Source organism: Mus musculus, chromosome 3, assembly GCF_000001635.26.
Source record: "Mus musculus strain C57BL/6J chromosome 3, GRCm38.p6 C57BL/6J".
Taxonomy (NCBI): Eukaryota; Metazoa; Chordata; class Mammalia; order Rodentia; family Muridae; genus Mus; species Mus musculus.
The window spans coordinates 159,864,283-159,888,211 of record NC_000069.6 but is presented as its reverse complement, the minus strand read 5'-3'; the positions used below and the strand labels follow the sequence as shown (position 1 = coordinate 159,888,211).

The 23,929-nt window shown below is 36.9% G+C and overlaps 1 protein-coding gene and 1 pseudogene across 3 annotated transcripts in view; both read right to left on the bottom strand.

Annotated features, from left to right (window-relative positions):
* Positions 1–23,929, bottom strand: part of Wls (wntless WNT ligand secretion mediator) — a 99,017-nt gene that overhangs the window by 50,455 nt on the left and 24,633 nt on the right. For all 3 annotated transcript variants that reach the window (NM_001356350.1, NM_001356349.1, NM_026582.5), the window contains one exon: positions 15,031–15,303. In NM_001356350.1, coding sequence (NP_001343279.1) covers positions 15,031–15,303 — 273 coding nt within the window. The remainder of the gene's footprint in view (positions 1–15,030; positions 15,304–23,929) is intronic.
* Positions 5,157–5,782, bottom strand: Gm19149 (predicted gene, 19149; annotated as a pseudogene).

The following is a 23,929-nucleotide window of genomic DNA, read 5'->3' as shown; positions in this document are numbered from 1 at the left end:
ACTACTTGGAGGCAGTTAGTGGAGCTATTTGGGTAGATTTAGGAGGTATAGCCTCTCTTCAGGAAGTATGTCACTGGGCACATTAAAAGCTACATACCAGTCACAGTTTTCTCTTTCTACTTCATACTTATGGTTCAAGATATGAGCTTTCAGCTCCTGCTTCAGCTGTCATGACTGCTTGTTGCTGTCATGTCTCCCTGCTATGATAGACTCTGATCTCTATGGAACCGTAAGCAAAAAACCCCTCTTCTATAAGTTATCTTTGTCTGTTTTTTGTTTGTTTGTTTGTTTGTTTAATCACAGCTCTAAAGTAAGTAATGAGTCTAGTTCCCAGTTACACACCAAAGCACAGTATACCTGTTTTCTGTGCCAGGAAGAAAGGGTGGCTTCTAAGGAAAGTTATTATTTTCCCCTCTCTTTTCTGAATAATATTATGGGGATAATATATTGATGTTCTGCTAGAAAGTGCCAGTGGGGTTAAAGGAAAAATGTAATTACAGAAGCTACAGACCAACAACTTCTTTGACCTAATGCTGCTTTAAGGTTTTATGTTTAAAACAATAATGGTCTTTATCATGGCTCCCAGCCTCAGGAGTAAGACAATAAATGATACTACTTCTAAGAGATTTCAGAGGGGGTTGGAGAGATGGTTCAGCGGTTAAGAGCACTGATTGCTCTTCCAAAGGTCCTGAGTTCAAGTCCCAGCAACCACATGGTGACTCACAATCATCTATACTGGAACTGATGCCCTCTTTTGGTACTCATATACATACAATAAATCAATCTTTAAAAAAAGAAGAGAAAACAGAGATTTCAGAGAAGAAAAAATGTGCAGTATTCTTCTAGGTACAGCAAGGCCTGACAATCTATTCAACCTGGCTTGTTAAAGCTCGAGGGTAAACCCATGACGAGACAAAAACCACAACAGTTCACAAAATTGCCACTGAGATAGGATTAATATTCCTCTGAAACTTGAATGCTAGATGTACTATCCCAAAGGACTTCTTTTACTCAACCAAATATTTCTAAGCATCTACTGGTTTCCATGAACAGTACTGGGGATAAAAATGCATAAGGCAAAATCATTGCCCTCAAATTAATCACAGTAAGTTTGGAAAATTGGGCACTGCAGTAAAAGCAAACCTATGTATATAGGTAGCTCAAAGTGTTTAAGAGCACTGGGTTAAACAATAGACCACAGAAGGTGTGACTTTCAGAATCAGCTCATCCAAAGTGATATCTACCTACTAACTACAGTATAATAGTTCAAGATACAATGGGGTAGAAGCAACCACAGATTAAAGAAGCTGTACATCTAAAAATCCATAGAAGCCCTAAAAAACACTGAATAATTAGAGAAAGAAATTAATTCAATATGAAGGAAATGCAAGAGTGACTATAAGGAATACAGGGCTAAGCAGCAGGAAGAGTCTGATGACTAAGGGTTCAAGTTTTACTAAATTCCATGGTATTCCACTTATTGAAGCACTTCTAGCAGCTATGTACAGAGAAGACTTCTGGTTAGAAAGCTAAATAGAGAAAATCACAGCCCATTGTATTTCATAGCTCCCAGTTTGTTTTATGTGATTGGATGACACAGAAAACATCTAAAGAAAAACAATTTGTAAGGAATTTGAACTCAATTATAGTATTTTTTTTCATAAAAAAGCCAGAGAAAACAGAACAATCCAAGCTGGCAAATGTTAAAACATTGGAAAACAAATGTGATCACACTTATTCTTATTTGACCATAATCAACATTCATGCAGAGAGAAAACACACCTGACAAAGAGGGATTGGAAAGACAGTGGCTACCCTTTGCTTTCTCCCCAGGATAACTCACAATAGCTGATTTGGTGCTTGTAAAAGTCAGTCTCTCTCTCTCTCTCTCTCTCTCTCTCTCTCTCTCTCTCTGCAATTAGAGAGGAGAGCTTTATTCACACTGAATCTAAAAATAGACAATGGCAGTGTTCACAGACTGACAGCTGCATTCTCATACTGTAACCAGGAAAGGAAAGAGATGGCTAATTTAACTCAACAACTTCCAAAACAAACAGTGCAAAAAGAGCCCAGGATAAAGAAAAAACACGAAGGTCAGCTGTTCAAAGGCTGAAAGAACAGCAGGGTAGCTCTCTAGCAATTCATTAGGCTTTCCAAAATTCCTATGTGACCAACAAAGTATTTTATCAGATCTGTCCACAGAACTTCAGGATAAAGCTCTAGCAGATGCTCTTGCTATAGGGATCCAGGAAACACCAGTCAGAAGGGTTGGAGCTTTTCCTTCTGATTTTCTGGTCTATTACCTGAACAGTCAAGACTAAAGAGCTACTTGAGGTTTTTTTCTATAAGTTCAGGACAACACCTCACCCCCACCCCCAACACACCAACAACTATAACTAAATTTCACATTATATTTTAACTAGCTTGAAACATTAAAAAAAAAAAACAAACCAAGAAACAAAACAAACAAACAAACAAACAAGGTCATTATAAAGGAGAGAGAGAAACCAGGTGTCTAGAAAGATAGAATCAGTTCTTTCTCTCCCATCAGTCATAAAATGTGTTCAGTTTTCATCCTTAGGCACCCTGCCCAGGGAGGGGATTATGGCTCAGCTTCAAAAGAAACAAGGGGATGCCTGTGGGCGGGGAGCAGCCTCTCCATAGCTCTCCCACAGATCTGTTCTGGCTCTCAGAGCCCCTGCTAGCCAGCTAAATGTCAGCTTACTGCACCCCAGCATTCTCTTGCCACACTGTCTCCATTGCCCCGGTGACTAAGCTGTTTCAACAGCTGTGTTATTGCTGGAGCCAAGCCAGTTTTACTCACACAGAGTATTTGCTTTGTACTGTGAATGTGGAAAATTATTGCACTAAGGATTCAGAGTTCTCTTTGCAGATAAGGCCAGCCCTGCTTGATTACCCAGCCACACATTCCCTAAGCGGAACTCTGATGGCAACAGGAGAATATTCTGCTGCTACCCAGGTTTCCTGGAGATGGACAGATTAATAACATTCCAAAGAAAGTGGAGGAGACATGTGCCTGTTTGAGTGAGAGAAAAGAACAAAACACAAATGTGACTATTGGTGGAGCCCCAAAGATGTCAGTTACTACTCCCTAATTAAAAGCTACCAAGAATGATAAGTAGATCTGCCCTTCTGCTCTGCAATCCAGGAATGGTTCTTCCTTGCCTTCTTGCCTTGCAGGTGATCAGCACCCCTCTATCTGTGTGGGTGTTTGCTCTGTGCAGACCTCCATACTTCTCTGAACCATGTGGAACAGAGTCCTCCTGAGCACTCCTAGAATGCTGTGACTCTCTCCCTTTCCATTGTTCACAATCAGTTGTGTTCACATGGAAGTGAGTTCAGTGACTTGTTCATCTTCTTGACCACTTCACATACTCAGCCTCTTGCTCACTCCTGAGCAAGGGAGGTAAATGCTGTGTTACTGTTTTAGATCAACCTTAACTCCCTTATGCAGAGGGTAGTAAGAAAAAGAGAAGGTATTTCCTATAGGTGGAACTAATTTCTATTTCTAGTATATACTGATTCTTCTTCATTGGTATTATTACTCAACCCTCCTTCCTTAAGTTCTTATAAGTGACAGTAAGGCACAATTTCTGATATTGAATTGAAGAGATCTCAGAAAACATGTTTTCTTATAAGGGTCGTATATTGTTTGAAAAGAAAGGAAACAATGATTCTTTCAAACTTACTCTTTTAGTTCTTACTGCATATTTAAACATATTCATACATACAGAGACCAAACAGAATAATTCATTTATAATTTCAAAATGAAGAAAATGAAGCCTGTTATGGTGGGAAGGGCACACAATCTAAGTCCAAATTTGCCAGGTTCCAAAAGCACATGCTATTTCTTATTATGTCACTGAGTAGCACATTAGGAAAATTAGAAAAACTGTTCATTGCTCTAGGAAAGCCTCTATCCACAGTTCAACTCCAGTTAAGTCACTTTACATATGGCATTTTTTTCAATAAATTTTGACTTTGGATCATAGGATTACTGAAGTACTTTCTTGTTCTAATATTTCATGAAGACAGAAATCTAAAACACTATCAGCTTTCTAATTTCCCTCTATACTTAAGGAACTGGGACAAAACCAAATAACTGTAAAGCCATTTCAATTCTCAGGGCACTTACAATTGGAAAGGAATGATAAGGGATGAAAACTGGAATCTGGTTAATACGAGTAACAGTTAATAAATACCAAACACCAGAGTTTCAGATACTTGAAAACAAACAACAAACAAACAAAAAACATTGTCAAGATCATAAAAGGAAAAACCTAGATTTTATACACTCCTCATACTGTATTTGTGCAGCTGGCAACAGACAGAGAGGAAACAAAGTTCCTAAAAGAACTTTTATGCCACTGATTAGAAGGGATCTCATCTGCTCCACAGATAGGACTTGGAAGGGAAAACAGACCAGAACATGTTTGTCTTTCCAACTCACCTATTCTTAATCCCCTTGGATGGGGTTACAGATGAGAGGAGGCATCCAGGGGTAAAATAATATGGCTGGAGGTTCCTGACCCTCAGACTCTTAACGACAGAGGAACCCGAGAGGCAGCATTTAATTGTGGAAAAAAACAGCCTGTCTCTCCTCTTATCTTTATCTTCTGTGACTAAAACCCACAATTACTGGCATCCTTTGGAATCCAAGTCACTCAGCCAAGCTATGTCTGTAGTTGAAAAGCAAAGGGAGTAGGATTTCCTTGCCTCTGAAGCCAGCCCAGTGTGAACCTAGCCTAGCTCAGCTTGGTGACTTCTCCCATTAGAAACTTCACAGGTAGTTTCCTGTTAGGAGTGCCACCAAGTAAGAGATCCAGACAGAAAAGAAGAAATGCAGTCTCCAGCTACTATCTAATTAAAGGACAATCTAGTCTCCAATCTTGAATCTACATTTCAGTTCCACGTTACATATGTAATTTTCAAGTTTTTTCATAATGACTTAACTCCTAATTTCTTTGTCAAATAAGTCATATTGGTAACACACTGAAGGGTCATGCCATCTTTCAGGAGTTTATCTTTTACCTCCAATTTTTAAAAAATGTTTATTATTCTTGGAGAATCCGGGTGCTTGAAGTGATTCAAGTCAAAGCTGACAGCCACATTCCGCATGAAAAGGGTTAATAAGTCAATGCTCTTTTCTTTTTGTAGGTCACCATTATGTTCTTCATTTTAGCAATCACTTTTCCTGGAATCAGATTCTTGGGGTAAGTTTGTTTATAGTTCATGTTGGTGTGGCAGCAGTAGAGGTAATGCAGCTTCCAGGCATTCCTTTGTGAAGTCAATCATTCAGCCATAGGCCTAGATGAGAACTGCAGGTCTGAAGTACTTACTTGTCTTTGTTCCATTTGTAGTTGGGGCAGCTAGTGCTGCAGCAGGCAGATAGGATGTATTCATACAATGCATTCAGCTTCTTCTGGTCCTCAATGGACTGCAGATACTGTTGCTTTGCTGTCCTGGGACTCTTTCCTTCTCCTGTCCTTGTCCTTGTCCTTCCTTTCTCTCTCCCCTCTCCCTCCTCCTCATCTTCTTCTGATAAGTCTCAGTAGACTCATCAGAAGTCTCAATCATGCACTGCATGCCATAGTGTTGCCTCCATTGATGTTTATGGCAGAAGAGCCACAGATCCCTTCTCTACATGACCTTCAGAATGTCAGTATAGAATCAATTTCATTCTATAATTTTGATTATAGCATTCAACACTTGGTCCACACTTATTCAGACCAACCTCATAAGTCTGCATTTGAATTTTATTTAATCTTATATTACACAATGTATTTTGATTATAACCCCCAAAGCCTCCTATATCCACCTTGCACCTTCAACTCTACAACCACTCAATTTTGCGTTTTCACCCTCCTCCCATACCTTGAGTTCAGCTTATGTTGCCCAACTACTTTTGTGATAGGGCCAGCCTTATACTATGGTCTACCTACCTGGGATCACATCATTAAAAAAAGATGACTTCTTCCTTCCTCCTCCATCCCTCCCTCTTCCCTTCCTCCTTCTCCCCCAAACCCTTATCAGCACATATCAAATGTCAATAACTTTTCAATTAGTCATGGAATTTTGTGCATGAGTTTGCATAATTCTTATGCATGCTGTCAAAATAGCTGTGAGTTCATATGTGCAATTGTTGCATTCAGAAAACACTGTTTTCTTGAAGCCACCCCCTACCTCTGGCTTTTACAATTTTTCTGCCCCCTCTTTCATAAAGTTCCCTGACCCTTGATGGGAAATGTATGGTATGTACACCTCTTTTAGGGCTGAACACTCCATAGTCTTTTATTCACTCCATGTTGGCCTACTAGGGGTCTCTGAATTAATTGTTACCTACTTTAAAAACAAGTTTCTCTGAAGAGAGTTTGGAGATGTAAGGTTTTATAGGAATAGCGATATGTCATTAGGAATCATTATAGTACTTCATGGTAGAAAAATATGGGTCAGTTCTGATTTCTTCACCTGCAAGTCAGGTGACTTTGGGGGAAAATCACTTAGTTCCATAACTTTAGTTTGGAGACTATTAAACCTTGTTCTGTGGTAATAGCTTCACAGAGAAGAGCAGAGGTTTAACCTTGAACACCAAGCAGTGAACATATATAAGAGATGCCCAAGAAATATTTTTTCCCTCAACATCAATTCCTTTGAGATTTTGCTTTCATCCAGAAATATTGCCAATGTTAATCCATATCCTGTTCTTCTTGTCTTCTGGTCCTAGAAGTTGTCTCTCATATACATCTTCTCCCACTTGAATTACTACTATTTCAAAACATGGGAATGTGCATGTCACTATGTCTACAGTCAAGTAAAATCAATGTGTACTTTTGATACATTCTCCTAAGACTGCTGAAAATTTCCCATGCTTCACAGTTTATGGTGTTCTCCAAAAATTTATGACCAACACACAGTTTGGTACTCAAGGTATACACATACTGAGGTTCCTATCTAGGGTTTTATAAACCTCTGACTACCATGTATAAATTTCAGGGCTGGAGTTGAAATGCAAATACCAAGTGTGTGAATAAGCATAAGCATGCTTACTTCCCAAGATTAAAGCCCTTAACTTAGGTTAGTTATCAGTGTTCTAAGACACAAGAAAGGTCTGTAGCCAGCACACACACTTGGCTGTTGGTGTGTTTCTTGACTTCCAAGTTCTTCCCAGAGATCAAATGTCTCTCAGTTCAAGTTTAAGAAAAATAACAAAATTTTCTGGTTTTGTTTTTGTTTTGTTTTCAAGACAGGACCTCACAATATAGCTCTGGTTGTAGTGGAACTCACTATCTAGATCAAGCTGGCCTTGGACTAACAGAGATCCATCTGTCATCCTCATTAGTGCTAATTGCTTATGTTACTGATCTTAGCCATTCTGACAGGTTTAAGATGGAATCTCAAAGTATTTCTGAATACTTTGAATGAAAGAGAGAGAGGAACAGTCAGCTGTTAAGTAAGATATTGCCATCAAATTCCTCCCCTCAGAGCTAAGGATACTTTGGAAGGGGAGACAGAAAGTTTAAGGATCAATCCATACTGCTGGTGTACATTAAAGAGATTCTGCTCTTACCCAGCTAGCTGCATGTACAGTGGTCAGGTGCCACTGATTAAAAGTTTCTTTATCTGGTAAATTAAACTAAATTAATTGGATTAAGCAGTGACCTGAAAACCAAAGTCACAAATCCTTAGGACAAAAATGCCTATAAGCAAATATGACCTAACTAACATCTGTATTGAATATGAAGTGGCTATATTTTTGAATTTTACTCACAGAGTAGTAGTTCAAAGTCTACAAGATGGTTATTATTAAATAATTATAATTATAAATAATACAATTATTTGATATATACTTATATATAATAGCATTATAAATCACTCATAGTTGATACCATCCTATATAATATAAAACTGACCACCATGCCAATGGGTAACTTGAAAGAAGTATGAGAGACTAGATATACCAAAGTATAAACATTGCAATCGAATATTTCTTAACCAAAATACTTCAAACCAAAATTATTTTCTTTCATTTGTATTTTTCAATATTTTAATATATGTAGTGAGGTATCTTAGACATAGGAGACAAATATAACACGGAACTCATGTATTTTACATATATATATACATATCCTAAAATTTTACATAAATACTTAGTTATCCTACATTTTGACTCTAATTTGTTTCATGCGGTTACATGAGAAATTCTCTACTTATAGCATCATGTTAGCATTCAAGAAAGTTTTAGATTTTGTAATATTTAGAATCTTTAACTTTACGAATGATGCTTATCATGTAATTAAAAAAACTTGGAATGTGCCTACTGATTCCACTCACATAAAACAAAGCCAATCTCCCACAAGTACAAACATAATGGCTAATTTCAAAGGAAGTCTTGTCTGTACAAATGTGCTTGACAATTCCCACAATGGAAATCAAATAAAAAAATACTCTTCTATCATGAGTCTCACCAACATAGCTGCCTAAATGAGATCTGAACAATGAAAGCACCAATGAACACACTACCATAGAAAAGGGAAAGTTCATGGTGTCTCAATGCTAGAAAAAGAACTATTGACAACTAGAAATGCTGAGACTAGGAGAAATGATCTTCCCCAGGGATGAGCCCTTCAATCAGTTATCCAATACCAAGTGAGTAGCCTGGGATATGTACATACAGGTACCATTATACAGGCTGAGTAGATTGTATTCAGGTATTTACTTAGCAATCTTTTATAAATTCAGTAGAATAAAATTTAGAAATGTATTACCAACTTCCAAAACTTCACATAAACTTACCAGCTGCTGTGATTTACTTTATTAGATAACTTTGCTGCTGAAAATAAAACTGATCATAGGTCAGGAATTTTACAAAACACAAAAGGCAGAATATCAAAATGATCCATTTTTTCCACAACCCAATGAACAGATCCATGCTCTAAAATCCTCTCTATGTATTACACCAAACAATAGCTGCTATGGCAACAAGCTGTTATTCCTAGCAATGCATTACCCTTTCAATTCAATTGTAAATGTCTCAGACATAAATTTATTCATGCAAGCAATAATTCTAGCTACAACTAGAATTAGTGTCACTGGTTATTGAAATGTTGCTTGAATAACAAATGTGTTGTTTTGGAGTGGAAAAGGGCAAGCACCTCCATCAGTTGTTTGCTATCCCTTTTTGTAGCAGGAGAATGATCTGATCCAAGAAACATTTTCATTCACAGATCCCTACACACAAAGCTACAGTTTAACAAATGTAAACACTATCACAATCAGAGAACTGATCTACCTAGGAGCTATAGAAAATAATTCAGTCGTGCTAGATTGTTAAAATGGACATTACTCTGCCAATAGTGGAATTCAGGGAAAATAACTTGCATTTACAAAGGAAAAGAGAAAATATCTGTGCAGCTCTAGGGCCATGTGACAACTGGCATGTCTTGAGGAATTAGCAGGTTTTCAACAAGAAGCCTTTCATCTATGGAAGAAAGAAAGAATGGTAAAAGAAGAGAAGATGAGACTTGAGGTGTGGCTCAATGGTAGGACATGTGTTCAGTATGCATGAGGCCTATTCTCAGCATGAAGAAAAAGAAGAAGGAAGAAGACAAGGAGGGGTGGGGAGGAGGAGGAAGAGAATTAGGAGGAGGAGAAGAACTATGGAAACATTAACATGAGCAAAGATGTTAAGAGAAACAATCTCTGGATGTATTTACAGAATATGAGAATGAGCATAATAATGCATGCAAGTCAACAATAAGAAGGCTGCAAAAGAAGCTTTGAAACAGAATGGAGAGAACGTTGAATTGTCAAGCCTTATTTGTTGGTCATTAAAGATGTTTCAAACAAAGAAATGATTAAGATTAAATAATAAAATTCATTTGTAAAAACTTAATTCCATTAGACAAAATGTAGGAAAAAAAATGGAAAATGAGCTGAGTTTCAGGAATAAGGTATTTCTTTTCTTTTTTCTTTTTAAATAGTTACTACATCCTAGGAATATTACACAAATTTATTCTTCAAAATGACTTGGTTAATTAGATATTTTTATTCAAAGTTTGCACATAAAAAGTGGCTCAGAAGAATTCCTCTCCTGGGCATATCGGTAATAAGGACACATGCTCCACTATGTTCATAGCAGCCTTATTTATAATAGCCAGAAGATGGAAAGAACCCAGATTTCCCTCAACAGAGGAATGGATACAGAAAATGTGGTACATTTACACAATGGAGTACTACTCAGCAATTAAAAACAATGAATTCATGAAATTCTTAGGCAAATGGATGCATCTGGAGGATATCATCCTGAGTGAGGTAACCTAATCACAAAAGAACACACATGATATGCACACACTGATAAGTGGATATTAGCCCAGAAACTTAGAATATCTAAGATACAATTTGCAAAACACACGAAACTCAAGAAGAAGGAAGACCAAAGTGCGGCTACTTTGCTCCTTCTTTGAATGGGGAACAAAATACCCATGGGAGGAGTTACAAAGACAAAGTTCAGAGCTGAGACGGAAGGAAGGACCATCCAGAGACTGCCCCACCCGGGATCCGTCCCATATACAATCACCAAACCCAGCCACTACTGCATATGCCAGAAAGATTTTGTTGACAGGACTCTGATATAGCTCTCTCTTGTGAGGCTGTGCCAGTGCCTGACAAATACAAAAGTGGATGCTCACAGTCATCTATTGGATGGAACACAGGGCCCCTAATGAAGAAGCTAGAGAAAATACCAAGGAGCTAAAGGGGTCTGCAACCCTATAGGAGGAACAACAAAATGAACTAACTAGTACCTCCCCAGAGCTCTGTCTCTAGTTGCATATGTAGCAGAGGATGGCCTAGTCGGCCATCAGTGGGAGGAGAGGCCCTTGGTCTTGCGAAGATCACATGCCCCAGTACAGGGGAATGCCAGGGCCAGGAAGCAGGAGTGGGTGGGTTGGGGAGCAGGGCAGGGGGAGGGTATAGGGGGCTAAGAGGATAGCATTTGAAATGTAAATGAAGAAAATATCTAATAAAAAATGAAAAGAAAAGTGTCTCAGAAAGGTTCTAAAAATTTTTCAACATTGTAGAAATTTTAAGAAATGGTGCTAGAATTATTCTTCAGGTAAAAGTGCTTGCTGCATATGGTGGTTCAAATGAGAATTGCCAACATAGAGTTAGTGGAACTGTTTGAAAAAGGTGTGCCTTTGACTATGAAGTCTGGCTTTGTTTGAGTAGGCATATTCTTAAGAATGGGCTTTGAGGGTTCAAAAGCCGGTTCCAGGCCCAATGTCTTTCTACTGTTGCCTGCAGATCAGAATGAATATGAACTTTCAGCTACTGCCCCAATACCATCTTTGTCTGCTTCCCATCATGATGATCATGGACTAACCTTCTAAATCTGTAAGCAAACCCTCTGGTAAATGTTTTTTGAGACAGGATTTCTCTGTGTAACTCCAGTTCACTCTGTAGACCAGGCTGGCCTTGAACTCAGATTTTCCTGCCTTTGTCTCCCAGGTGCTGAGATTAAAAGCTTATGCCACTACAGTTAACTTAAATGCTTTTTAAAAAAAGAGTTGCCTTAGCCATGGTGTCTCTTCACAGCAATAGAACAGTAACTAAAACACTGCATAAGCCTTATAATGTGAGTTCTATCCCCAGAATCCACAGTGAAAGGGGAGAACTGTCTCTTGAAAATTGTTTTCAAATCTCTACACAAGCACCTTTGCATGCATGCACCCACAAGTTTGCATATGTACATATGTACATATATGCACACAATTAAATTTTTGATAAGAAATAATAAATCTGGGGATTTAAATCTATCTTAGGGGTATTCTTAAGCATTCTCATAGACATTCTATTATACTACCTTCTCATCTGGATGTAAATATGAACTCAGGGGACAATAAAATAGATCAACAGGTAAAGATGCTTGCCACTCAGTCCAATGAGCAGAGTTAGAGCCCTGGGAACCATATCATAGAAGAAGAGAACCAAATTCCATAAACTGTCCTGACATCCATTAGTACACTGTGGTTTGTGTGATACACACACAAAATAAAACAATTTAAATAGAAACATGTTTCAAATGCAATCTTGGTCTTCAGTGATACTACTACCTAGCAGGCTCCTGAATTTGGGCTGGACTTACAGGTTTGCATCTAGCCAATAGAAGGTATCAGAAGTGACAGAATACCAGAAGTTGGAGTGGCTTCTGGCTTACATTCCTCATGTGACTCTTGAATGACTATCCCTAAGAAAGCTAACTGTAGCATTGTAAGGTAACCTGAGATATCCACATGAGGGGCAAGAGATAGCCAACCACACCAGTGAGCCTAGAAGTAGACACCATCCCCCAGTGTAACTTCAAAATCTTCAGACTAAAGCCTTGACTTGAAGCCTTGAAAGGACTGAAATAGGGACTCTCTGGTTAAGTTGGGCTTGGCTTCCTGAGACAAAGCAATGGAGAAATAAGAAATGATTGTTTGATTTAAGTTGATAAATTTTGGATGATTTATTATCCAGCCTAGATACTGCCAGTAGGCAGCAATTATTTCAGTTATTACAGAAAAAAATCTTTTCCTTTTTCTAGGTAAGACTTAGAGCTAGGAGGTAGGAATCTATGTAAGAGACATTAGATTACTTCTGAAATGCCACAAGTAGACAGCCAAGATAACAGAACATTGTATCCTTGATCTCTCTGTCCAAACATTGCTAAATCAAGGCATCTACCCACCTCATACTCCTGTAATCCTTTATTTTTAATTCTCTTTTCCTAAATGTATTGCAATTCTAGGAGTACTATAACTCAATTTTTTGTTTTGTTTTGTTTTTTTTTGTTTTTGTTTTTGTTTTTTGTTTTTTGTTTTTTTTTGTTTTTTTGAGACAGGGTTTCTCTGTGTAGTCCTGGCTGTTCTGGAACTCACTCTGTAGACCAGGCTGGCCTTGAACTCAGAAATCCACCTGCCTCTGCGCAGACTCCCACGTGCTGGGATTAAAGGCGTGCATCACCATGCCCAGCTCAACCCAAATTTTTAAGGTGGAAAAATGGTTTAACTCATCTCCTACCAAATTCTCTCTATACCAAAGCTCCTATGTTACATTGTATATTGTACTTCTTAAACACACAGTCATTCTCATTTGTAGCTTTAGATCTGCTTTGTAGACACCCTCTCCTCTATCCCCTTACAGGAATCAAGTCTTGTGAAAACTACATTCTCGGTATTCAGTATTTAATGTAGGGCTATGACTTAATAAAATTTGAATTAATTAGTTAATGAATGAATTGTTCAACCAATGAATGAGTGAGGAAGTTAACAGTGAAGAGACTAGCTAGATACATTGGAAACTCCTCTGAATGTTATAGGTAAGAGTTAAGTTTAGTGCTAGTCTCTAGGATGTTTTGCTTACTTCAATACTTACCTCCAACTTTTTACCAGACCTTTTTCTCTTTGATATTCATCTAAAGTTTCTGTCACTCTCATCTACAAAACTTACATTTACAGTTTGTCTGCTCAGTCTAAGAAAAGCTTTCCTTGGTGCTGTCATAGCCTCCTATGCATACCTTGGTCACAGCATCCAATGCTACATCATACTATCAAACTGTCATAGTGAGTTTTATATTTGTCTTTTCTACCTAATTAAGGAAAGGTTTTTTTTTTTTTAAAGATTTATTTATTTATTATATGTAAGTACACTGTAGCTGTCTTCAGACACATCAGAAGAGGGAGTTAGATCTCATTACGGATGGTTGTGAGCCACCATGTGGTTGCTGGGATTTGAACTCCAGACCTTTGGAAGAGCAGTCGGGTGCTCTTACCCACTGAGCCATCTCACCAGCTCGGAAAGGTTGTTTTTGTGTGTATTTACACATGCAGCTAAGTACAGCATTTGGCCACTACAGGCACTCAAATTTGAAGTCAAGGGTAAGAGACTGAGTGCATGAGGAAAAGAAAATGTTGCCTCCTAAAAAAATAATCTTAGTGACCTAGTCGGCCATCACTGGGAAGAGAGGCCCCTTGGTCTTGCAAAATTTATATGCCTCAGTACAGGGGAATGCCAGGGCCAAGAAGCGGGAGTGGGTAGGTAGGGGAGCAGGGCAGAGGGAGGGTATAGGGAACTTTCGTGATAGCATTTGAAATGTATATAAAGAAAATATCTAATAAATAAATAAATAAATAAATAAATAAATAGAAAAAGAAAAAATCTTAGACTAATCTATTTGCTCATTTAAAATAAAATGTCAAGATCCAGGAAGTTCCAATTCTTATACAGAGTATAATTAATATAATTAATTATTAGATTTATTATTAAAATAGAATTTTAAGCTTAAAAAGGTGCTTTAGTACATTTTCAGGCACCAGATAAAGCTGTCTCCAATATACTTAATTCTTTTCCTCACATTTCTGGTTCTGTTTCAGAAAAGCAAAACAACAAAAAAAACCAAAACAAACAAACAAAAAAATCCTTCAATCAAAAATTCTTAATACTATTCCTAGATGCAACCAAATAAGTTTGAAAAATAAATAAATTAATTAAAAACAAAATGTTTTAGTGGGATCATGGATACTCCTGGGCTAGCAACCCCATTAGAATAAGTGTCTTTTTCTAAATCCATAGTCTCACTCCATAGAAGTAGTGAAATCCAATTAAACACAAAGGGCCTTCCTCTACTGAGGTAAGCTCCTTTTTAGTACTAGAAGGGGAAGATGTTTAGTAGCTAGGGCACCTTTTAGTTTTGGACTGAAACCTTTGCAGTCTTGGGTCTGACTGTGGGCAACCTCACCAGGATCCAAGCGATATATGTGTGTGTGTGTGTGTGTGTGTGTGTGTGTGTGTGTGATATTTTAGTGATATTTGCCTCAAGGGATTTGGAAAGATCAAATGGGTTGATTCAGATGAAGGGCTCAGAAAGTGCACAGGAAGCAGGAAACAACTAATAACTATCGGAGTTAGCATCATCAATAACAGTCCTAGGAAGAAAATTCCAGAGTTGACCATAGCAGTTGGGGTACTTACTGATTTGGTTGTTCAGCTTGAAAGCAATGTCTAGCTGCAAGATAAACAGCATAAACTGGAACCATGGACTCATCTCCATAGAAGGGAGGGGAATGTGTACAGAAAACACAATGTCATTTGCTTCAATTTCCCTTGGAATTGCTTCCTCGATGTCACGGATCTTGTCACACTTGTTAGGTCCCCAAGGCGCCAGCCATCTTGTTTTATGGTGGTTCTTACGGACATCCACACATTTTATTGCCGTGTAGGGTACTGCTGTTGTGGGTGCTGGAGCTGAAAAGAGAGTGTTTTCTTGTTTTAGAAAAGATTCTACTGAAGTGGCTACTTCTAGCTGATGCTCTTTGCAGTTCTGCCTTCCTTTCCATTGTACACTGCCATCTACAGCTGGGGAGCAATCACTCTAAAATCCTCCAGATCTAAGTGAGGACCCTCTTGTCACCTCCAGAGAGCCACAAAAGTATCTCCACAAGCCTTCCATTGTATTTCCAGTTAATTACACCATACACTTGTAAGCAATCTAATTCAGTTACCATATCCATTCAAATCTTTGTCACAAAATTCCAGTGTGTTCCAAGAGCTGGGAGACTGAGTGAGGGGCACTGTAGAGAGTAGTCTCTGAATTTAGATACTGCTTCTGAGACCTGGTTGCAACTTAAGTTAGTTGCATCTGTGCGAGCTTCAGGACTCTTATCTATGAAACAAGTTGGCTAACTTCCAAGATTTCTCTTAGCTCTATCATAACCACTGCTAAAAGAACCTATGCTGACTTCAGAATCCTACTTAGTTCAAGGAACTTCTGTATTGAAGAAGAATAACTGCAAGCCCTTGGATGTTGGGTGTTGATTCCACAGGCATGGTATCTCTGTGGATTCATGCTATGGATTTTTTTGTTAAACTCAAAACCATACAACCATAAAGATTTTGTATACCTAATTTATCTAAAGCCATCTGTCTAGCTTATTATTAGAAATGACACAATCAAACATTGCTTATTTTGGTCAGCTAAACAGTTCCCTGATGCTAGAAAGACCAAATGACACATTTAATTGGATCCATTTTAATGTGGTTAGAAACTAACAGTGAGGCACAAGTCATAAATTCCATTTTAAATAACATTAATCAAACTGACTGTTTGTTGCAGAAAATGCTTACATTTAAAAACATCTATTCTTCCAAAAACGAACCCAATCTTTTTCTATTATTTTACTTGCTTAAAAAAACAAGTCGTTTACTCATCATACAAAAATTAAAATAACAAGCTGAGTTCCTCAGCTAAACTCCAAAACCACATTCCACATAGAACAACAGAGCACTGCTTCATTCTCAGTGTCTTGTGTGGGAGAGGGAGACTGTAGCAGCCAACCTTATTTTAATATTTTTATTAACCCAGTATGTTATCCATAAAATAAAATTATCAAGAATACACATATTTTTGAAGAGACCTTGGCAATAACACAGAAGAAGCTTCAAAAGCATATCTTTGCTAGACTATGAGAATGAGAAATATTTTTATTCACTAGAATAAGATAGCCTCAAAACCATTTAAAACTTAAAAATTGCGCATAATTCAACATTTCTGCTTTTCTACTAGTATCTAAAAGGAAAACAATGTTTATAGTATTTGAGAAAGTAAATAGCACATTGATATCCAAGCATAGACACTTAAAGTTACTTTGGCGATATGTTTATGACATCTTAACTGCTGCTAAGTGTGACTACTCAGTGTATATAACATATAAAGAAGAAGAAGAAGAAGAAGAAGAAGGAGGAGGAGGAGGAGGAGGAGGAGGAGGAGGAGGAGGAGGAGGAGGAGGAGGAGAAGGAGAAGGAGAAGGAGAAAGAAGGAGCCAAATATGCAATTTTTTTCTGGTTGCTGGGATATCATTAGATGCAGCCAAAATTGTGACTAGATAATCATAAAACAGTATCTAGAATCAAAATATGTTTGAAATGAGCCAGGCATGGTGGCACAGTCTTTTAATCCTAGAACCCAGAAAGCAGAAGCAGGAGGATCTCTGGTAGTTTGAGGTTAGTGTAGTCTACAAGTGAATTCCAGAAGAGACAGACCTACATAGTGAGATGCTATCTCAAAAGAACCAGAAAAAAACCTGAATTTTAAGTTCTTTTTGAAAATGATTTTAAAATATGACAAAAAGAACTAAATAAAGTAAAAATTATCTGTAATTTTTTTGAATAAGACACAGTCCACTGTATTTGCAACAAAAGTCTTAGTCCCTACTATGAGTCTGAAAATCAATAGTGTTAAAAGGGGGTTACCTAGATTCAGGTTCATAAACCAAGTCATGTCTGCTCAAATAAAGAGTAAAAAAAAAAAATCACTCTTCAGTATCTGAAGACTAGGAAAGCAGTATCACCTAGCTGCCTCAGAACTTATTATAAGTCTTCTGAACACATCTATAGAATATAATTTAATTGAAAATGTAAAAACTAGAAGCTGACTCATCCCAATACAAGTTAGCAAGAAGGACAATGTAACAAAAAACAATTATGTCTTGTCACTGTGAACTCTTAGCCTCTTATATTGGTGGCTAAGAACACTGAAGGTATGTATGCATGCAGGTAAGCTATAGAAAGTATTCATAAAAAGGTTGGCCCACTCATTGCTCTGTTCACATTATTACATCAAACACAGGTCATATTTTCCTCCCTTATCTGTATTTCAACAATGTTTTTGAAATATGGCACTACAATATATTGAATTTTAAATTGATTTGAAATCAGTAAGATCTGGACAAATTCAGGGTTGGTAAGCTACCTCATAGGAAAAAAAATGATCCTTCAAACACATTACTTCATATTTGACTATTGTGAGCACCCATTACATGCTAGACACTGTCAGCTACTTAAGTAGACCTATAGGCACCAATAATGTGAGATATGTGAATGATAAAAAATATAGGCATAAATAATTACTATAAATTTAAATATAATTATGATGAATTCTACATTTAGCCTGAGAAAGGGGAAAAATTGATTATTTGATATGTAGAAGGAATGAGTAAAGTGATATAAAAATTCCAGCTATCATCACCAACTTAACTCTGAATAAAAATATAATCCAATAGAGTAAACCTGTATTTCTTTTGGAAGAACATTCATTGGCTCCAGTCAGCTTTCTATTATTATACCAAATGATACCTTGGTTCACTAGTAACTATGAAACCAACCACTATCATTTTTCATACTCAAAGCTGAGTCAATGTTAAATCATTGGCCTTATTCCTTCTAAAACCTGCAATTTAAAGATGGACTGGGAGAGATACAAGAGCTAGCTATCATCTAGAAAAGTTAAAAGCAAAACATTAGTCACTATTGAAGTGACAAATAGTTTCCATTTAAGTCAACAGGAACTTTTCATTTCTTTTGTCTTAAAACAAGTAACAAAGCATCACTTTGCAACTACCCAGAAGTATGTAACTAAATAAAGAAACAATTTTATAGAAGGCTGTGCATTTGACAGACAGCCATATCTTGATAGAAAGTTGTTCCAACAAGGGTTTGAATAAAGACTTTGGCTGTATAAGAAGTCTGGAATGGCTTACAGGGCATACTCTCCCCACCTCCCCTCCAGGGTATACTCTTGAAGTAGAGGAAGTGTGAGTTCAGAGAGCAAGGGCACCATCAGGTTAGAAGGGCATAAGCAGGCACCTTACCTACAGATGTCCATGCTTGAGTTTGGATAACTAGAAAGAACACTTTTAGTTAATTGGTTGATTGATTCAGACAGTTCTTGCTATGCAGCTCTGGCTGGCCTGGAACTTAGAAATCCATCTTCCTCTGCCTCTCAGTGCTAGGACTAAAGCAATGTGCCACTACTACACTTAGCAGTAGAAGGAACGTTTTACAGGATGACTCCTACCTTTGTCTGTTTCAGCCCTTTCCTCTCTAGCTAAGGTACATTTCTACAATTATCTTGGTTTCTACTTTGCTGACCCTGCTAAGCTCTACAAAGTATTGTTTAAAAGGCATAAGAGACACACGAAGAACAAATAATTTTTATTTAGAGACTCCTAGATAGATAAATAATTCCAGGCTTTCATGTGAACTATGTTAGTAAGAACCTTAATATCTACTTCACCTTGGAATGTAGAGAAAAGCCTCCATTGCCTGGAAGATAGGTCAAGTATAGTGATACAGGACTATAATTCCAGCACTCAGGAGGCTAGTGCCAATCCTACCCACAAACATTTACTAATAAAGTATGTGTCCAATGAATACTCATATGATACATGATCTGTACTTAGGTGTTTCAGTACCAGACAGTCTAAGAAGGACGGAAGAAAACATGAGAAAAGGGGATATAGTACCTGAACTGAAAAATGGCTAGATGTATGTGTTATTGTCATACCTGTAACTTATTCAAATAAGTCCCCAAAGTTCTTGGTTGGCATAATAGAATTCTAAGCTTAGAATTTGGCTTTAAACTGTCTTAACCTAGGCTGGTCTTGAACTCATGAAAATCCTCCTGCTTCAAACTTAAAAGTTGGATTTTTAATATTATTCACTGAGACACTCTTCTTAACCTTTGATAAATTCAAAAGCCTTAATTATGAGTAAAAAGAAACACATGAACTAGACTGTAAAACTTAAGTAGACAGATATTATTTGGTTGAAATCGTAATGTCCCAGACAGCTAATAACTGTGAGCCAAACCTGTACATCAGCCATCCAAGATAAATTCCTGAAAACATTGTTATTAGCAAATATTTAAGTCTGAAAAGTGTCTCTGAATGGAAGTTCAAAAAGTTTAGCTACAGAAAATACAAATACTTGTGTTAAACTGATTTAGCATTTATGAATCAACTAACTCAGTTTCTGTAGCTATAATGATCAAACACATGTTTTAACACTGCATTTACTTTAAAGGTGAAATTATCATGTATTTCAACCATGCTAATTAAATCTTACCAGATTACTGAACAAATTATTACTTCATAATTAAGTAACAGTTATTTCAAAGTAAAAGAGTATCTGCAGAGACAGGACTTTAGCAATTACCTTAGCTATACCCTTTTGAGCAGAATAGGTTATACTTAGATGCAATTCATTTTTTATAGTAATTCTTGAAAGCCACTTTCAATGAATAATCACACTAACATCTTTTAATGAATAAAGCAAGAAGTCCTCTATGCTAAATGACTACTACCAAGACATATAAACAAATATGTTGCTTATGCCAACCTGTAGATGTTCTCACATTCACCCAAACAGTAGCATATCAACACATACCCATATATATAACACAACATATAGATGCAAATATTCACAAAAAGGAATGCACATATATTCACATGATAGCACAGACACACATGCATTCACAAAGCAACACATAGATGTCCACATACTTCAAATAGCAACAAACAGGTACAGACAGACAGACAGACAGACAGACACACAAACCATTCAAACAGCAATTCATAGAAACATGTAACATATAGCTGGGCATAGCATCACACTTTTTAAATCTCAATACTGAGAGGCAGACAAATATGTGGGTTTACATGTATATTCCACATGGCCACACACACACTCACACATATACCTATATAGTGACACCCAGATGTACACACCCTCCCACATGCAATGCAAATGCACGCACACCGAGCAACACAAACACATGCATATCCATATATGTTAACTACGTAGCAATATGCATCCTACATAGCAATACAGATATAGTTCACACACACAATAATACAAACAAACAGAATAACAAATATACTCCACATGAACATACAGATGTATCCACATGGCAATATATAGAGGAATATGGCAAAACAGATGCACACACACCACATATCAACAGGAAGATACATATGCATGGCAATATACAGGAATACACATATACACACTAGGCCCATACACAGGTGTACACTGTAAAAGTAAATTAACCATTCAACTTGACAGAATTTAGAATTAATTTGAAAATAAGTCTCTGGGCATGTCTGTGAGAGATTATCTCAATTACGTTAATTAAAGTAGGAGTACCTAGTCTAGATGTAGCTGACATCATTCTGTGGGATATTCCTCCTCCTCAATTTCAGAAAAAGGAAAGAATAATAATAACACCAGAGTTCATCATCTCTCTCTGCTTCCTGACTGTGGACACAAAGTAAACAGAAACCTCAAACTCCTGACTCCATAATGGACTATACTAAGACTATAATAACTTTTACTTCCTTGCTTTTGTCTAGGATGTTATCACAGCAACTAGATGTTAACATACAAGTGTATTCACATGACAACCTACATATCCTACATAGAAGCACACAAATATACAGACATACAACCACATAGCAACAAACAGATAAATATCCACATAGCAACACACAATCCATGAATATCAAAAGTTAAATGCAAAGTAACTTTCTGTAGCAAGCTCTTACTAAAAATACTTCTCTGTGACACAAAGCTATGAATGAATGGCACTGACAGTTTAACATCAAAGTTTCAGAAATTGCAGCAGTCCAATTAATTCTGATTCTAAAAGTTTAAAAATATTTTATGGCAGGATAGTAGTGGTATATACCTTTGATCTCATAACTGAGAGACAGAGGCAGATGGATCACTTTAAGTTTAAGGCTCTAATCTACAGAGCAAGTTCCAGGATAGCCAAAGCTACACAAAGAAATCCTTGACTCAAAAAAAATTATGTTTACATCTTAAGCAGATGAGTATTTTTAAGTGTTTGACATATAATCTCTCAATTGTGTCTGGTGCCAAAGATAGATGAATAGAATTGCTTTATTGAAACCATAAGTTAAATACATATTGCATCACTCTCTCAGCTTGGACCCTCTAAATCAAAGTGCTTTAGAACACTGAGCAAGCTCTTATATAGAATGTGAAATGCTATGGTAAACATGAAATTATCTTAGACTAAAGATTGGTGCCATTTTTTCTTTTTGAATAAAATAATAAAATGTACATAAAAGGTCCTGTGAGAGGTTCAGCACATAAAATCTGCATTCATTAGACATGCAATCCAATGGCCTGAATATGTATTAAAAAACCAATACTCACCTTTAGTATCTACCAACAAAGAAAGGCTGAATCAAGAAATCTGACAGAAGTACATAAAATTACTAACTCTAAGCTATATTCCTGGAAAAAGTCTGTTATTACATTACTCCATGATGCTTAAAACAGCAAAAATTAAACACACATGAAATGAGCACAAAAGGCTTCCACAAGACCAAATGACTCATCTGTTCATGCTTCCTGCTCTGCAAACCAGACATTTGAATTATATTTCCAAGCTTGTGCCAATGCCTCAAAATTTATAACTTGTTAGCCAAAATGCTATGTGTAATGCAGCCAAGATAACCTATGGGAAGAAAGAGTGTCACAATGTACTACCTCGTGTCAAGAACACAAAACAGCACAGTCATACACCAGTCTTTGTATAAGAATCTCTCCCTTTCCAGTGATGGCTGACTAGGCCATCTTTTGATACATATGCAGCTAGAGACAAGAGCTCCGGGGTACTGGTTAGTTCATATTGTTGTTCCACATATAGGGTTGCAGTTCCCTTTAGCTCCTTGGGTACTTTCTCTAGCTCCTCCATTGGGGGCCGTGTGACCCATCCAATAGCTGACTGTGAGCATCCACTTCTGTGTTTGCTAGGCCCCGGCATAGTCTCACAAGAGACAGCTATATCTGGGTCCTTACAGCAAAATCTTGCTAGTGTATGCAATGGTGTCAGCGTTTGGAAGCTGATTAGGGGATTGGGGGGTGGGTGGGTATGGGGGACTTTTGGGATAGCATTGGAAATGTAAATGAGGAAAATACCTAATTAAAAATAAAAATAAATAAATAAATAAAAAGAATCTCTCCTAGGTGCACTTGGAAGTCCTCAAAACTGCTCTGGAAGAGCTGTAGGTATGGGGACAATAAAAAGTAAATAATTGGTTTTACTTCTTGAACAAGTAAAAGTAAACCTCAGGACACATTACATTATAATTTTAGAATTAGGAAACTCCAAAATGAATTAATCTCCTAAGAGAAACATCTGCTGTGGAGTACAATTTTCTAATATTGGCTATTTATAATTTGTTATCTGGCATCGATCATCTACATATCATAGAGGTTCTGATTTTATCTTTACCATTAGCACTACTAAAAATGTATCATAATTAATATGTGAATTTTGAATCACTTTCATTTTGAAAGTTCCATAAAGAAGTAAAATATGAAGCTCCTGAAAATACATTTGATTAATCTAAACCTAATGTATATTCTCCCACATTTATTGGGTTTTTGGGTATAACTTCATATTCTAGGCATACAGAATTTGAGATGTCAGAGTAGAAGAGACATGACTCCAGGTAAGGAACCCAGTGTTGCTATTAGAAGAATATTGTTACATACTTTGTAGACAAGAATGAGAAAGAACTATAAGTTAGAGACAGACTGGCTTCAGAGCAATCTAATAAAGAATTTACTGATATTTTAGGTAAGCATATAATAGCTCAGGAATAGTTGGGCTCAGGAAAAGGTGAGTTCTCTATTCACATTAAATTAAAAAATAACCAATGGATTAAATAAAAGGAATGTAAAACTTAACACCCAGTTAAGAGCCACAGTTTATTGATTTCTCTCCATTTTCTGACAAAATTCAAAAGACATGTAAAAGTAATCAAAGGGAAAAAAGTACTGCCAAGGACAAGCAAGGTCCATTAATGGCCTGTCAAAATTTCACAGTTTTCCAGAATCATCATTTTCCTAGTTTTTCAAAGAAAAGGTAAGACCTTATAATCTGTGAATTCTCTAGAATTAAACAAAGAGGTACAATTTAAGTGTGATCTACAGTATTAGGAATTCTTGTACTTCAATTACTATGTAAATGTTAAACATTTTAACACTTTTATCACTTCTA